The sequence below is a fragment of the Drosophila suzukii genome, chromosome Y (assembly GCF_043229965.1).
Source record: "Drosophila suzukii chromosome Y, CBGP_Dsuzu_IsoJpt1.0, whole genome shotgun sequence".
Classification (NCBI taxonomy): Eukaryota; Metazoa; Arthropoda; class Insecta; order Diptera; family Drosophilidae; genus Drosophila; species Drosophila suzukii.
In genome coordinates, this window is record NC_092085.1 from 1,206,020 (window position 1) to 1,223,037 (window position 17,018).

At 46.2% G+C, this 17,018-nt stretch overlaps 2 protein-coding genes, 1 long non-coding RNA gene and 1 pseudogene across 3 annotated transcripts; 1 reads left to right on the forward strand and 3 right to left on the reverse strand.

The window, feature by feature from the left end:
• Positions 1-347: 347 nt before the first annotated feature.
• Positions 348-7,124, reverse strand: LOC136117803 (uncharacterized; annotated as a pseudogene).
• A 969-nt stretch (positions 7,125-8,093) lies between these two features.
• Positions 8,094-9,276, reverse strand: LOC139353581 (uncharacterized). The gene is made up of 2 exons (XM_070997936.1): positions 8,708-9,276; positions 8,094-8,268 (listed from the first exon to the last, which is right to left on the reverse strand). The coding sequence occupies exons 1-2, from the start codon at positions 9,274-9,276 to the stop codon at positions 8,094-8,096; spliced, it is 744 nt and encodes a 247-aa protein (XP_070854037.1).
• A 1,750-nt stretch (positions 9,277-11,026) lies between these two features.
• On the forward strand, positions 11,027-11,722 carry LOC139353660 (uncharacterized). Its single transcript, XR_011604876.1, has 3 exons — positions 11,027-11,076; positions 11,251-11,539; positions 11,597-11,722. It is a non-coding gene; the product is annotated as an uncharacterized lncRNA (long non-coding RNA).
• Positions 11,723-15,815: 4,093 nt separating this feature from the next.
• Positions 15,816-16,529, reverse strand: LOC139353582 (uncharacterized). The gene has a single exon (XM_070997937.1). It carries the CDS (start codon positions 16,527-16,529, stop codon positions 15,816-15,818), a length of 714 nt encoding a protein of 237 aa, XP_070854038.1.
• Positions 16,530-17,018: the final 489 nt, after the last annotated feature.

Below are 17,018 nucleotides of genomic sequence, written 5' to 3' on the forward strand. Positions count from 1 at the left end.
ACGCGTATTTGCCCCTTAGTCGGAAATAAATGTGCACAAGAAGTTAACTGGGTAAAAGTAGGCGGGGGTACGACCGCGGTTTATTGTACTGAACTTCAGAAATCGAACTGACTTAGTCTAAGCTCCGCTCTGCGCTCCAAAGCGCAGCGGAGACTTCATGGTGGGAGCTAGGAACAGCGCAGAAGAGCGGGAGCGCGAGAGAGCGGGAGAGCGGTAGAGCGGTGCAGCTGGATAGCGGGGCCAGTCCAGATTCGCCGGACAGTGGGCCTGAACATTCCGCCCCCCTTGCAATCGCTAGCGTTGCAAAAATAATAACGGAGACGGAACTTCGGCCAGACGCCTACGTCTCAAGCCTGCGTACAGGCGCCGGAGACGATCCACCCGAACACCGTCTTCTGGGCTACCGGCAGTCCCTCGTCGACCATGTGAAAGCCCGGCTTTATCAACTTCGGGTAGACGTCTGCGCCCAGGATCAATGAGATCGTGGCTGGCCGGTGGAAAACCTCATCCGCGAGCGGTAGCTCCTTAAATTTTTGGACGACGCTCTCACTGAGCGCACGGATGGGAGTGCGGATGCGCACGTTCGGCTCGATCTTGAGGACCACCTCCAGCTTGATGGCCTCGTCGACCTTCGAACGAATCGTCGCCGTGCATATGCTCTCGTCGCCCACGTTCGTTGTCGGCAAACGCAACGCGGCGGCCAGGGATGCATCAATGGAGCTTGTCGGGGTGCACGGATCGATGAGTGCGGCGGTGTCGAACTTCTTCTCTCCAGTCTCGACGATCACCACAGCAGTCGGGAGGACATTAACGCTATGCCGCTGGAGAAGTGCGGCGAGCGACGGAGCTGGTGTCGAGGATGCTGAGCGCGGTGGAGGAGCAGGCGTTTGGCGAGTTGGCGGATCTTGCCGGCGCGAACGCTGCGGAGAAGCGGGCTGTGGCTTGGAGCGGGACTTTTGCTTGGAGCGGGACTTTTGCTTGGAGCCGGACTTTTTCCGGGAACCAAGGTCATGCATGTGCAGCAGCGTGTGATGATCCCGCTACGACAGCTCCCAGTGGAGTGCTCGTGTGCGAGACAGTTCGCGCAGTACTTGTTAATAAGCACTGCCCGCAGCCGCTTCTCTGCGCTCAGCTTTAGGAACCTCTGACACTTCCGAAGAGGATGGATTCCGCGGCAGACTCGGCATCGGTAGGACTGAGTACCTCGAGTACGTCTGCTATCCAGAGCCTGAGCGCTACGTGGACGGGGAGCCATTTTCCTGTTTAGAGCGTGGATAAGGAAAAAACAAACGGCAGATTAACACTGACGTGGAAAATGGCTACGGACTAGGGTGTGTAAGAAACGCGGCTCGTTACGAGGTAGTTTTGGGCGGCTCTCTTGGAAGAAGAACCACCTTGGTCACTGGACGTTTGACAATGCCGCGTGTCGTACTAATGTCGACTACGCGGACATTACCATCGGCTCCCGGAAAAACGGAGTCTATTCTTCCGAGTCGCCACTCATTTGAGGGCAAATTGTCATCCTTAATGACGACCAGATCGCCAACACGCAGATTTTCTGTGGGGACTTGCCACTTGTTGCGCTTGTGGAGCTCCTTAAGGTACTCATCCTTCCATCGAGTGCGGAATTGTTGATGGAGAGACTTTAAGTGCTGCCACCGGTTCAGAATGGACTTGGATTCGCCCTTTACTTCAGGTTCCACTATGGATAGAAGAGGTCCACCAACAAGAAAGTGCCCTGGTGTTAACGCTAAGAGATCAGTTGGATCCTCGGACATGGGAGATAGCGGTCTGGAATTCAGACAAGCTTCGATTCTCGCTAGGAGGGTGGACAGCTCTTCAAAGGTGTACTTCCGCGTAGCGGTGGACTTGTAAAACAAGGTCTTGAAGCTCTTGACACCAGCTTCCCATAGGCCTCCCATGTGGGGTGCCCCCGGAGGAATGAATTGCCAGGTGAGCTGCTGATGACTATAGGCATCGGTCACAGACTCCTTAACGGCTTGCATGAAGTCTCGGGAAAGCACGGTGGAGGCGCCGACGAAGGTCTTTCCATTGTCGGATTGGACTTGGCGAGGACACCCTCTTCTAGAGACGAAACGAGCGAAAGCGGCCAGAAACTTTTCAGTCGTTAAGTCGGATGTAGGCTCTAGATGGATGGCCTTTGTAGAAAAACAAACGAAAACCAACACATACCCTTTCGTAATGAGACAAGCTCTTCCGGTATAATTTTTTATGTCAAACGGGCCGGCGTAGTCCATCCCTGTGTACGTGAACGGGCGGGAAAAGGACACCCGCTCTTTCGGAAAACTTCCCATCATCTGGACTTGCAATCTCTTTTTGTGGATAACGCAGACCTTGCAGGAGTTAACCACTGCCTTCACCAAGTTCTTTATTCTCGGAACCCAGTATCTGGACCGAGTGAGACGCACCACTAACTGGTTGCCACCATGCAACGTAATGAGATGCGTGAATTTGACCAGAAGCCGCGAGAGTGCACATTCGTACGGCAGGATTATCGGATGTCGTTCATCATACCGCAAACTGTCGGAGGCCGTTACGCGGCCGCATGCCCTGATTACCCCTTTCTTATCTAGAAAGGGGTTCAGGGAGAGAATCGAACTCGCCGCGGGCACAGGACGCTTCTGACTCAAGCAGCGGTATTCTTCAGAAAAATACCTGCGCTGAGTGCAAATCGTCATGAGTTCTTCCGCGGCGGCAACGTCCTGGGCATCGTTGGACAAATCGATGGACATACGCGAGGACCCGCAAAGCTCTATCTAAATTGGAAAAACGATCTAGGAAATCTTCTGACGGCATAGACGCCACATGGACTTTAACGGCACGCTTTTCGATCTCAGTCACCGGCAGGTCGGTTCCCTGGCTGGGCCACTGATCGCGTGGACGTTGCAGCCAAGTGGGTCCATGCCACCAAAGCGGGTTATCCACCAGCTCTTGAAGGAGAACTCCTCGACTAGCCAAATCAGCTGGATTATGTTCGGATTGAACGTGCGACCAATTGGCCGCCTCAGTGGACTCGGTGATCTTCGTCACCCTGTTGGCAACGAACGTAGTCCAATGGCACGCTGGTTTTGCTAACCATGCTAGCACAATCGTGGAATCGGTCCAACAGTGGAATTTTGAGGTCAGCCTCGGCACAATTTGAAGAATGGCATCGGCCATCTCGGACAAAAGGAGAGCCCCACATAACTCCAGCCTGGGAAGGGACACCGTTTTGACTGGCGCCACACGCGTCTTGGCCGTGAGCAAGTGCACCATCGTCTTATGGCCCACTTCTACGCGCACATAGATCGCAGCACCGTATGCCTTTTGCGAGGCGTCACAGAATCCGTGATGCTCTACGCGGAACTCTGGACGGAAGGAAACCCATCTGGGTATTCTGACCTGGTCTAGGACCGAATAGCTCTGGAGAAAGCTGTTCCACCTTTGGCACAGCTCAATTGGAAGTTTATCGTCCCAGCCTAGATCCTGAAGCCAAATCTCTTGCATAAAGATTTTGGCACACACAACAAATGGAGCGAGCCAGCCTGCTGGATCAAATAGCTTGGCAATTTGGGAAAGGACTTGTCGTTTCGTGTCGGAGATTTCCGTTGCTAAATCTGGTGGGACGAAAAAGAACTCATCGGACGTCGCCTTCCATCGTACGCCGAGAGTTTTGGCTGTGCTCTCAGTGTCGATCTCGAGGAAGTCGGCTGTCAGAAGATGATCGCTTTGGATATGAGCTAATATTTCTTTGTGGCTGGAGGTCCATTTTCTCAGTGGAAACCCCGCGGAATCTAGAGCACTTTGTAGCTCGCGAACAATGGACTTAGCGTCCTCGGCGGAGTCAGCTCCCGAAAGGACATCGTCTACATACATATTATTTCGAATGACATTGCTCGCTCTTGGATGGCTGAGCTGCACGTCAGTTGCCAACTGTTGCAGGACTCGAATGGCCAGGAATGGCGCGCAATTGACTCCAAAAGTTACCGTCTGTAATTCGAAATCTCGAATGTGCCCCTCGCTGTTGCGGAATAAAATGCGTTGGAACGGGGAATGCTTCGGATCTACCCATATCTGCCGATACATTTTCTCGATATCGGCACTGTAGACGTATCGGAAATATCGCCACTTCAGGATCTGGATAGTTAGATCGGACTGTAAGACTGGGCCAGCATGAAGGATATCATTTAAGCTGACCCCATTCTCTGAAGGGCTGGAGGCATTGAAAACCACACGTAACTTAGTGGTTGTACTTTCCGGCTTGAGCACGGCATGATGCGGAAGGTAATAACTGGCAGAATTATGGGTAGGACGGACCTCTTTCATGTGATTGAGGTCGAGATACTCTTGAATCACGGAGTCGTATTTGGCTTTTAGCTGACAGTCCCTCTTCAGGCGTTGCTCGGTTCTTAGGAACTGCGACAACGCGGAAGATCTGGAGTGACCGAGGGCGGATTTTACGTTCTGAGGATCACGAAACGGAAGACTTACGACGTACCTGCCGTTATCGTCTCTCGTAGTCGTTCGGAGAAAATTTTCCTCACAAGCCAAATCGGAAGATTTTGTCACTTTTACTGGCAGATCCTCCACCTCCCAAAATTTGGTGAGAAGCCTATCCAAAGACGTGTCAACTGTGTGGGAGATTCGTGTGGAAAAAACGGAAATCTGATTTTCCCTTGGAGCAGGAACGGGTCCTGTTAGGATCCACCCGAAAATGGTTTCTTGCCCGAGGAGAGAGCCACAAATATTCGGCCGGGTGCCGCTTAGGAGAATGGATGGCAGTATGTCGGCCCCGACCAGAATATCTATCTGTGCACTCTCGTAGAACTTTGGATCCGCTAGTGACAGTTCGGGAAGATCACGTAGAAACTGTTGCGGAATCGGACAAGATGGAAGGTTTCCAGCTAATTGAGGAAGAACATAGGCCGTCGTGTTTATTTGCAAGCCAGGCCTGGTCGGAGAACGGATGGCAAACTGACAGAGCTTTTTGGATTCAGCGGATACTGTCTGGTTTAAACCTGATACTTGGGCTCGGATTACCTGGTGAGGCAACCTAATTAGTTTGAACAGCCGCTCAGAAATGAAGGTTGCCTCTGATCCTGAATCTATCAAGGCACGAGCTTTAAAATTCGACCCCAAGTGACATATGTCAATTATGGCGGTGCCCAGCAAGACGGATCTATACCCCGCCGCGAAGTAATTTTGTACTGTAGAGTCCGTGGACCGGGAAGCGGTGGCAACTGGTGTAATTGGTCTTGATCTGGGTCTTGGGGCGGGATTCGAAGGCGATTGGGAGGAGTTGCCTCTGTGTAGTAAGGTGTGATGGCGGCCGCGGCACGTAAAGCAACTATGAGTGCTCTCACAATCACGCAGCTGGTGCCCTCGTGCGAAGCAGTTTAGACAGAGCTGCTTCCTCTTTATGTATGTCGAACGCTCGTCGACCGTCATCTGGAGGAACCGTGCACATGTGCGGACAGGATGGTTTTCCTTCTTACAAAGGTCACATCCTTTTGGCTTGGGTGCTACCCTTGTCTCGTAAGAATTTATTCTTCGAGGCGCTGCAGTGGGGACGGATGTTTTTGGCAGAGATTGACTCGATCCCGACGGCCGTACGTCGTCTATGGCTTCTAAGGTCCGGTGACGCTCCGTAAGGAAGGCGTTCAGTTCCTGCCACGTCGGAATCTCTGCCTTATTGTGCAGGGACTGTTCCCACAAGGATAGCGTGAGCTTAGGAAGTTTGGAGGAGCACATGTACACTAGGAGGCAATCCCAATTTTCTTTTTCAATTCCGGACATTTCTAAAGCCGTAAGGCAACCCTGGATGGTACGTTGAAGTTCACGGATAGCTGACCCAGATTCCTGATTAACGGACTGCACATTGAAAAGTATTTTCAATTGGCTATTTACTAACAACCGCTTGTTTTCGAAACGCTCAGTTAGGTTAGCCCAAGCTGAGCGAAAGCCGTCGTTAGTAAGGGGGGAGTTTGACACTATCGTGTGTGCATCGCCGCTTGTTTTGGCATTTAGGTGAAACAATTTTTCGACTGGCGTCAGCCTTGGATTGTTTATGTAAATGGCCGTAAACAGATCCCTAAAGGTCGGCCACCGCAGATAATCTCCGGTGAAAACCTCGGTATCGCACGGAGGCAGCCGACATCCAGAGGGAATGTAAGTCTGGGTAGGAACAGCTTGAACTTGGGGAGCCTGGGCTATCATATCCGCGATCTGAGCCCCACATCTCTCGTAAACGGAATAGCAGTAGCCGTATTTAGCCTTGAGAACTGGCAAACTATCAGCTGCACTGTCTCCGGCTTCTGCTATGCACCCGGTGCATTCATCGTATTCTGCCTTGATGCGATCCCATAACGCGCGTATTTCTTCGCGGCGGATGTTCAGCATAGACAGAGTAGGAGGGATCGGCGAAGGAGTGTTTGCTCTGGATTCAAACTCACTCAGCCGATCTGAGACCTCAGTAAATTTGCTTAGAGCGATCTGGGAATGTGTTAGTGCCATTTTGACGTTTGCACGGGTGACCCTTTTTCGGGGCGACGAGGTCTTGGCAGTTAGTTCGGGTGTGGGCGGATCTACGGATATGCCTGGGACTACGGCAGGTGGAATAGACAACTTGTTGTTATCACTTCCAGCGGACATTTAAAGAGAAATTACCTTTATTTGGGTCTGAATCTGTTCGCCTTTGTTTATGTCGGATAAATAGGAAACCTGGCCCACTTCTGGAACAGTGGAACGAGGTGTCGACAAAAAAGTAGTGGATCGGAGAAATAGAAATTGGAAGCAAGCACCGACCTGGTTACTTTGCGGAATTAAACCCAATAATACGGATTAGGAACAGTGAGTGATGAGTTCGAATATCACCCGTTGAGAAGTAATTCTATAATATTTAACCCTTTTGGTATATGTATTATGGTTGGGATCAAGTTTGGTATATTTTTTGCTGGTATTTTTGCGTTTGGATAAATTGAGGGGGGAAAATACCAACTATGTGTATATATATAGTCCCCGGTGGAGTAATTGTAATATTTTCGCCTTTATTTAAACTTCTAAATGAAGAAAAAATACCAAAATTTGTTGGTCGGAGGATGCGATCGGTTGATTATTTAATATTGGAGTATTGCTTTATTTGATTTAATATTTCGAGGAAAAAATACTAAAAATATACCAAAAAATGGTGGACGGAGGATGCTATGCATGCAGTGGAGTGCTGGTATTTTTCCCGTTTAAATAAAATAACTTTTACGGAGTAAATACCAAATACCAAAAAAATACTAAAAAAGTTTGATGGTAAATAAAACACAATGACCAAAAAATTTTCTCGTCGGTTGGTGTAATTTTTGTATTTTATTATTTTTTACCGGATGGCCGACGGAAAACTTTAATTAGTCGGAACGGGATGGTGGAGTTAAAAATTATATGTGACTGTATGTAGATATGTGTATATATGTAGATTTTTGTATGGATTTAGATATGTGTATATATGTAGATATTTGTATGGATGTAGATATGTGTATATATGTAGATATTTGTATGGATGTAGATATTTGTATGGATGTAATATATTTGTATGTATGTAATTTTCGCCGGTTTTAAATTTGTTAAATAATTATTGCCGGCGGGGTATGTGTTGTTGTGGAAGTTTTCGATTTATTGTGTGTGGACTGTATTTGGAAAAACGAAAAAATATGTGCAAGTATTTTAGCGGCTGCGGATATACAGAGAGAAAAATCTTGAAAAGTTTTGGGGGCCTGAATTGGCAGAACACTAGAAATTTAATAATTCTCACTGTATGCTTGGCTTATATTTGCACAATATTTTCTCTAAGCTTGGAATTTTTTCTCGATGTGTATGTAAGTATGGATGAGCGGCCAAATGCAATTAAAAAAGGAGTCGGAAAAAATTGGCAATATGGCCGCACGTAGCAAAAGGAAAATCGAAGAAAAAAAATGGCGAAGTAATTTTTAATTGCCGTTGTCGGATTTAATCGGACTAGGATTTTAGACAAATCGTACAGAAAGTCAAACGAATTATTTTCGAGTGGCTGACTGCAGACCGGCAATTAATATAACGAAAACCTTTACTTATCTTATCGGCTCGAATGGATCAAAATGTACGCCGGGGGGCAGCGGGGTACCGTGCTGGCGCTGGTGGAATTGCGTGGGAGGCGACGGCGGGAAAACGTTCGGCGTCGGCGGGCTATTTCGAAGGGCTTCGCTGGCTTGCTGCTGGTGCGGTTTGCTGCTGGTGCTGATGAAGCTGTAGGGGAGAAACCACTCGAACGCGTATTTGCCCCTTAGTCGGAAATAAATGTGCACAAGAAGTTAACTGGGTAAAAGTAGGCGGGGGTACGACCGCGGTTTATTGTACTGAACTTCAGAAATCGAACTGACTTAGTCTAAGCTCCGCTCTGCGCTCCAAAGCGCAGCGGAGACTTCATGGCGGGAGCTAGGAACAGCGCAGGAGAGCGGGAGCGCGAGAGAGCGGGAGAGCGGGAGAGCGGTAGAGCGGTGCAGCTGGTGCAGCTGGATAGCGGGGCCAGTCCAGATTCGCCGGACAGTGGGCCTGAACAGTCACGAACACCATCCGCTGAATTAAAGACATGGCGGCGGTTGAAGTCCGACACAACCATCTCGATGGCCTGATCCTGCGGCAAGTCGGGATGCTCAGAACGGTCTCATACAAGTAGTGCACTGACGCCGAGCCCATGCTCTCATTCACGGACGTCAAGACAATGGCGTACTGGGTGCCAAGTGCTGCGAGCTCCTCCAGACTGGAGAGCGGTTCGTTATCATCCATTGCGATCGGCGAGCGAACTTCCGTGCACAGTCCCTTGGCGATGAGGCGATCCCGGATGCGCATAGCACCTCGGAAGCCTTGGAGATCCATGGCTATGATCTCGCAGTCGGCAATCAGATCCTGCCCCGAAGAGTCGGCCTCGGCGACGAGCACATCCTCCCCGAACTGTCTGGAGTCATGTCCGTGTTCCTCCACAGATTGAAAGGTGGCGCTGTGGACAGTCAGGGTTTTGGCCTTGAATCGCGACTGGTGCAGAGCCAGAATAGCTATGTTGGCCTGTCTTTCACTCTCGAACTGAAGAAAACCAAACGTCTCCTCAATTATTGTACCCAAAACTTTTCCATAACGTGCACATAGCTGAGCAAGTTCCTTGCGGCTGCATGGCGGCAGGTTTCCTACGAAGATTCGACTGGTAAGATGGGTTGGTCCCCTGAGCAGCAAATATCCTTCGATCGGCGTATTGGACATGTTGAAAACTTTCACTCGAGCTTGTCAAACGTGAAATAGTTTCCATTGACACGTGCGACTAGAGATTAACCTTTCTCAGTGTTGGAAAATGTTGTTGCGATAGTATCAGATAACGTTGACAACCCTGTACCATACTCACGGTACCAATTATTAACTTTGAAAATTATATTAACACTCTCCTTTTCTTGTGGAACTGGTAACTATTGGTTTTAAAAGGTCGTTCCTTGAGTTATGAAAATGTTTGGTGCATTTTCAATAAAATCGTGCTTGTTAAATAAGTAAGTATTCGTCTGGTGTAGCTTTGAAGGATGAGTACACTTTCTTTTCTTTTAAATATAAAAACAAGGAAGTACGCCATAGCCGAGTACCTCGACTATTAGATACCCGTTACTCAGATAACAAACTTTAAAATAAGTTAGCCGCGCACTTTGTTCTCTCTCCCTTGCTCTCATTTCTCGGCTCTGCTTTTGTTTCAGCCAGCGCCAAGAATGAGAAAGCAACACATAAAATAGACAAAAAACATTTATATTTATGTATGCTTGCTAAACATACACAATTTTAAGGCACATTCTGTATTTCAAAATATTTGGTTGAATAGCTTTGTTTGAAAGAATTCTATTTGCCGCGGATATTAGATTGCAATTTTTTACGTCCACACACATGCATAAATACATATGTATGTATGTATGTCGTTTTCTGGCTCTAGTGTCAAGGCTTGTCCTAACTACTTTGGTTTGAGAGCATTGGACTGAAAACGGAAAAGTTTTTTTGGGACAATCTATAGGTATTTATTAAGCTAATTCATATTCTTTGAAAGAGATAAATAAAGATGTACAGATCTTTAAAGGTTTTTGCCCGTCAATGGGACAAATGGATAAAGGGTTTATTATTCAATAGAATAAGTTAGCCGCGCACTTTGCTCTCTCTGAGCGCCGGCAGGGCTTTTTCTTTGCCGCTAAGTTCGGCCGGCAACTATTTACATACACACACATACACGCGTAAAAACATTTCGCATTGTCTGGCTCTTACGTCATAGCTTTTTTCTTTGGAGGTTTGTGGGCGTTAGAGTGGGCGTAGCAAAATTTTTTTTTGGTCAATCGATAGGTATAGACAAGATTAATACATTTCAGTTAAAATTTTCTATCTAGCATTAAAACTGTAGGAGTTACATTTTAGGGCGGTTTGTGGGCGTTAGAGTGGGCGTGGCAGTCTACTGAAACAAACTTGCGCTGCGTAAGAAGCTCAGGAATCTGTACGCCAAATCTCAATAGCCTAGCTCTCATAGTTTCCGAGATCTCGGCGTTCATCCGGACAGACGGACGGACGGCTTAAAATCGACTCAATGTTCTGTAGCGGGTAAGCATCCTTCACTGTAAGTGTGTTCAGTTTTCTTGCGTCTAAGCACAGCCTATTCTTTCCAGGTTTCTGTACCAGCGTCGTTCGGTTGTTCCAGGGAGTTTCACTTAACTCGATGACTCCTAACCGTAGCATTTCATCGACTTCTGCGAATAGCAGTTGTTGTTTCGCCGGAGACACGGGAAAGAATCTCTCCTTGACGGGTACAGCTCCTTCAACTAACTGGATCGAGTGTTCTTCTACTTTGGTAAGTCATTATCCTTGACTTTCGTAGGTCAGAAAACGTCCTTTTGCTTCTTCCAGTTGCTCAGTCTGTTCGGGGGATAGGATATGTGCCTCTGTCGGTTCTCCTTTGGCCATAAATTCGGATTCCACCTGGTGTAAGGATTCTACACCCACCATCTCTGGTGCCAATTCGAATTTTCTCCAGAAATCTATGCCCAGGTACAATTTTTGTTTCAAGGATGGACAAAGGAGTATCGGCAATCGATGTGTTACCCCATTATACGAGATGCTGGGTTGAATCTTCCCCACTACTCGATGCTGTGTACCTCCTGCTGATTTCATTATCGATTGTGATCTCTCTAATTTCAGTCCTAACCTTTCCACTGTTTCTAGGCAACCTTCCCCAAGCAAGCTTACTGATGCCCCGGAATCCAAGAGACCCACGAACTCCAGGTCTTCGATCTTCACCTGTGCGAATGGTCTGTTGTCGCCTTCCACCGCAGCTCTGATGGCCGAACAAATCATCCTTCTTTCTGCCTTCCGCTGCTGACTTCTCCTACGGGCTCTGGCAATTTTTGGCGAAATGTTCCGGTCCGGATCATTTTTCCCAAATATTCGGTTCCTGACCTCTTGGTAATGTGCTTCCCGGACTGCTATCGGTTCACGTTTCGACCATTTAATGGTATGTGCTGGTTTATTTATATTTATCAGAATTTTACTAATTTTATTCTCCTTACAGCTATCCTTATCATTAGGCATGCAATTTGACGAGGCTTTCACTTGTTCATGGCAAACGGATTGGAGCGTGGTTCCTTGTTCTTGCCCAAGCTCCTCACGCCGTTTCCCGTCTGGCATCGAGTACATCTTGGAGTCCTCACACCGGGTAGGCCACACTTGAAACAGAACACCTTTAAAACGTCCGATTCACACGCGTTGAATGGGTGTCCCACGGTTCCACAATTCCAGCATGTCAGTGGCTGTCGTTCCCTGTTGGTCTCCCAGTGTCTAGCTAATGCCTCCACTTCCTCTTGTTCTCCAGGTACACTCTCTTCTCCGACTGATTCCGGACAAAGCTCATCGATCCTCGGACGATCTTTATACCCTCGGTGAGTTTCGAGGTTGCTGGGATGTCGGGTCCACCGAGTCGCCAATATTCTCTCCATATTAGTGATGTATATCGGGTATATAATTCTCGAAATCTGATCCCTAATGTTCATTTTTATTACTTTTATCAGGTCAAAGTCGGAAAACGGCATCTCTAGTCGAGATCTGAGCGCTAGCATGGTCTGGATATACACCTCAATGGTTTCTCCCGGCTTCTGCTTCCGTTCACGCAGCTCATACTCTCGCTCGAAGTTGGATCGGTGACTCTGGAACTGCTGCTGTAGTGCGTACCTCAGGTAAGTCCACTCTTGCATCTCCGTTGACCTCACGTACATCCAGTACCATTCCTTGGCTTGTCCTTCAACTAACACGTGAAATTCTCTTAGGACCTCCTTCCACGGCACCTGATACGACCTTTGGAGATGTTCGAGGCGGAATATAAACTCTGACACGGGCATGCTTCTGGGACTTCCATCAAAACTGAGCCCCCACTTCCGCAGTTGGCCGACTTTAAACGCAGAATCGCCCACTGCCCCGCTTGACCGACGCTGATCCGGCCCTGGATTGAAGTTGTTGTAAGTCCCACCGTTTCCAGGAGGATGCTCTGGCGGCGTCATGTGAGACCCATTCCATCTCCTTGGTTCCTGCTCCGTCGACCAGGCGGTTTGCCGATACCCTTCCGATGCGTGACGATTCATCTCCTGCTTCTCGGACAGAGCCCCAGATGTTGGCGGCGGGAAACCCATGTGGTGACTTACCCCCGGCAGTATGATTGGCGGAGGTTGTTGTAGCATCCTCGGGTGGAATGGTGGCAACTGACTCGGATTTGCCCGCGGCTGCTCGGCAAGGCCATGAGGTGGCGGCATCGGCGTCCCCGAAGAAGGTATTTGGCCCTGTCCAACTTGTTGTCCTTGGGCCTGGCGAACCTGCGTAGATGCCTGCCATGCTGCTTTTTCCTTTACGAAATCCCTGCGCCACTCCGCCATGCAATCATTGATGTCCTTCATGAACTGCATCATATCCTGCTGCATCTGCTGTTTAAACATTTCGTACTCCGTCGACATTCCCACCTGGTACGTATGTTGAGCCTGAACCAGTGCCGCATTAACCCCTGATTTTATCTCAGATGGCAAAGACTTTGGTATGGCCCCGGTTCCGCCTACCGCTTGAAGACCACTAGCTTCTCCTGGACTTCCGCTTCCCATTCCTTCAGGATTCTGCTCCCTTAGCGACTTCATGCCTTCGGGTGCCGATATGTTCTCCCATTTCTCCTCTTAATTTCATTGTGAACGAGTTACTGGCGGAGTCATACCTGCTGGTCCCCTATTCCGGATGAACTCCAAACTTCTCCTCAATTTTCTTCCGATTTGAACTCTATTCCTATCACTATTTGCCATATCCTAGTTCCTTTCTCATGTATATTTGTTTTTCTTATCTCTTTCTTCAAATTTTTCTAATCTGTGGGGGATGAGACGTAGCTATTTACATTATCCACTAACTTTTCTCTCCTTTCCTTCAGTTCCTAATCCGTTTGTGTCAATTTTTCACAAGTATTTAAACGATTTTAATAATTTAATTTACTCCTTATCTTTCAGACTCTACTTGAAACTGGCTGGGCACCGATGTCACACTTTATTCACAGCGTACATGGACCACACCAACTCCAAACATAGACAACCAATTTAGATAAGTTACTACACATTTACTTTACCACAGACAACATATTAAAAAGAAAATTGTTTTCTTTTTCTATTTCATATACTGATGAACCTCCTAGCCTGGCTTCGCATGTCCCGCTTTACTCGGTCATGGGTCCACTTCTAATCGGTCTTCTCTCTCTCAGCAAGGATTGTGCTTAGCAGAAAGGACCTTTCGGAATTTCACTCACTGGGGCTACGATGGGTTCGACCTTTTAAGCCCGCCCACGGTCCAAACAGCTGGTTTCCGATGTCGCTTTCTATTGACGCACTCTCTGGTGAGTATTTACTTTCTACGTTATGCTTGAAAATTTTTACTTTTATTGATTCCATTTCATTAATTTCTTATATTTTCATTGGGCGCCATTTGTTGTGTCCTGCTTTTCGCGCAGTGTAGATGCCGGCTAGCCAACGAACATCTCAGGGAGGGGAACAACCAACAATGTTGTCTACGCAACAGACACAACAAAATATACATGAGAGTTCCTCAAGGACTGTCTTGTAATAGCAGTCATGTTTGTAAATTGAATAAAGCAATTTATGGTCTTAAGCAGGGGGCTAGATGTTGGTTTAAAGTGTTTGAAAAGGCTTTAAAAGATATTGGTTTTAAAAAATCCACCTGTAGATAGATGTGTATATATTTTGGATAAAGGGACTATTTTAAAAAATATATATGTTTTGTTATACGTAGATGACTTGGTTATTTGTACAGAAAACATTTTAACAATGAATAAATTTCAATCATATTTAATGAGCAAGTTTCAAATGACAGATTTAATGGAAATTAAGTATTTTATTGGTATTAAAATAGACACAAAAGAAAGTAAAGTGGAATTAAGCCAATCAGCTTATATTAAAAATATTTTATTATAATTTAAAATGGAGCAATGTAATTCTGTAAATTCACCACTTCCAAGTAAACTGAACTTTGATTTATTAGACTCTGATGAAAGAGACGATTCTCCTTGTCAAAGTTTGATTGGATGCCTTATGTATGTAATGCTATGTACAAGGCCAGATCTCAGTATATCTGTAAATCTTTTGAGTCGGTATAGTCAGAAAAATAATAAAGAGCTTTGGCTATGCTTAAAAAGGGTATTAAGATATCTGAAAGGTACTATTGGTTTTAAGCTAACATTCACTAAAACTGAGAAGAATGACGACTTCTTTGTTGGATATGTAGATTCAGATTGGGGTGGAAGTCAATTGGATAGGAGAAGTACAACAGGATATCTTTTCAAGATGTTTAAAGCAAACGTTCAAAACATATAGACATCAAATATCATTTTTCACGTGAACAAGTTGAAAATAAAGTAATAAAACTTGAGTATATTTCTACAGATCATCAACTGGCGGATATATTAACAAAACCACTCCCAGCTCCACGCTTCGCACAACTAAGACAGCGTCTTGGCTTAACCGATTGATGGATGCAGACGACAATTTTTTTTATATACTTACATAAAAGTTGAAGACATAATTTAATTTATCATTTAAAAGAATAATTTTTTGTAACTATGTTATTGAATTTAAAATCTGTTATATTTTCTAGTTATTAAGTTTGGAAACAGAAGATATTCCTAATTACTTTATAATTTTCAAATTTATAAGATTACTTCCTGAAGTTGCCTTTAATTGTTTGTATGTTAATTTTGCATCACATAATTTTGTCATTTTGAATATTCATTTTTCTTTGTATTAATTTTAAGATTGACCTAATTGGGTTTTACTGGGTTTCCCCAATTCAAGCAACAAATGTTGGGTCAATGTGCACTCCCAGAAATATCTTGTCTTGCCAATTCAAATTTCAAATTTTTTATTAAACTTTAAATTTATAAATCATGAGCATCAGACTTTTGAGGAGGTGTGTTGGAATATGACATTACTTCATATCGATAAGAATATCGTATAACCAAAGGAATTCTTCTCACTACTGGTAACACTAATATCGTTTTGGTTCCGATGAGCTGGTTCAGCTCTCACTTATTTCGCATAATTTTGAAGTGACAAGACGTGAAATCTGGATTCTGACGAAATAGTGTGACGCTTCCTGGAAATCACACACACACATAAATAAATTGTGTGTATTCTTATATTTACAAATTAACTTTACCGTGATTCCTGGAGCATTATCACAGGTTTTTGAATAGAATTTTATTATAAGTTAACAACCTCAGTCACGAACACCATCCGCTGAATTAAAGACATGGCGGCGGTTGAAGTCCGACACAACCATCTCGATGGCCTGATCCTGCGGCAAGTCGGGATGCTCAGAACGGTCTCATACAAGTAGTGCACTGACGCCGAGCCCATGCTCTCATTCACGGACGTCAAGACAATGGCGTACTGGGTGCCAAGTGCTGCGAGCTCCTCCAGACTGGAGAGCGGTTCGTTATCATCCATTGCGATCGGCGAGCGAACTTCCGTGCACAGTCCCTTGGCGATGAGGCGATCCCGGATGCGCATAGCACCTCGGAAGCCTTGGAGATCCATGGCTATGATCTCGCAGTCGGCAATCAGATCCTGCCCCGAAGAGTCGGCCTCGGCGACGAGCACATCCTCCCCGAACTGTCTGGAGTCATGTCCGTGTTCCTCCACAGATTGAAAGGTGGCGCTGTGGACAGTCAGGGCTTTGGCCTTGAATCGCGACTGGTGCAGAGCCAGAATAGCTATGTTGGCCTGTCTTTCACTCTCGAACTGAAGAAAACCAAACGTCTCCTCAATTATTGTACCCAAAACTTTTCCATAACGTGCACATAGCTGAGCAAGTTCCTTGCGGCTGCATGGCGACAGGTTTCCTACGAAGATTCGACTGGTAAGATGGGTTGGTCCCCTGAGCAGCAAATATCCTTCGATCGGCGTATTGGACATGTTGAAAACTTTCACTCGAGCTTGTCAAACGTGAAATAGTTTCCATTGACACGTGCGACTAGAGATTAACCTTTCTCAGTGTTGGAAAATGTTGTTGCGATAGTATCAGATAACGTTGACAACCCTGTACCATACTCACGGTACCAATTATTAACTTTGAAAATTATATTAACACTCTCCTTTTCTTGTGGAACTGGTAACTATTGGTTTTAAAAGGTCGTTCCTTGAGTTATGAAAATGTTTGGTGCATTTTCAATAAAATCGTGCTTGTTAAATAAGTAAGTATTCGTCTGGTGTAGCTTTGAAGGATGAGTACACTTTCTTTTCTTTTAAATATAAAAACAGAGCGCTATAGCCGAGTACCTCGACTATCAGATACCCGTTACTCAGATAACAAACTTTAAAATAAGTTAGCCGCGCACTTTGTTCTCTCTCCCTCGCTCTCATTTCTCGGCTCTGCTTTTGTTTCAGCCAGCGCCAAGAATGAGA

Excerpts from the sequence above, each read along its gene's own strand:
- LOC139353581 (XM_070997936.1), bottom strand. The coding sequence starts at position 9,276 with ATGTCCAATACGCCGATCGAAGGATATTTGCTGCTCAGGGGACCAACC. Across the intron at positions 8,269-8,707 it reads AATGAGAGCATGGGCTCGGC|CTTCATCAGCACCAGCAGCA; the intron begins GTCAGTGCACTA and ends TCTCCCCTACAG.
- LOC139353582 (XM_070997937.1), bottom strand. The coding sequence starts at position 16,529 with ATGTCCAATACGCCGATCGAAGGATATTTGCTGCTCAGGGGACCAACC.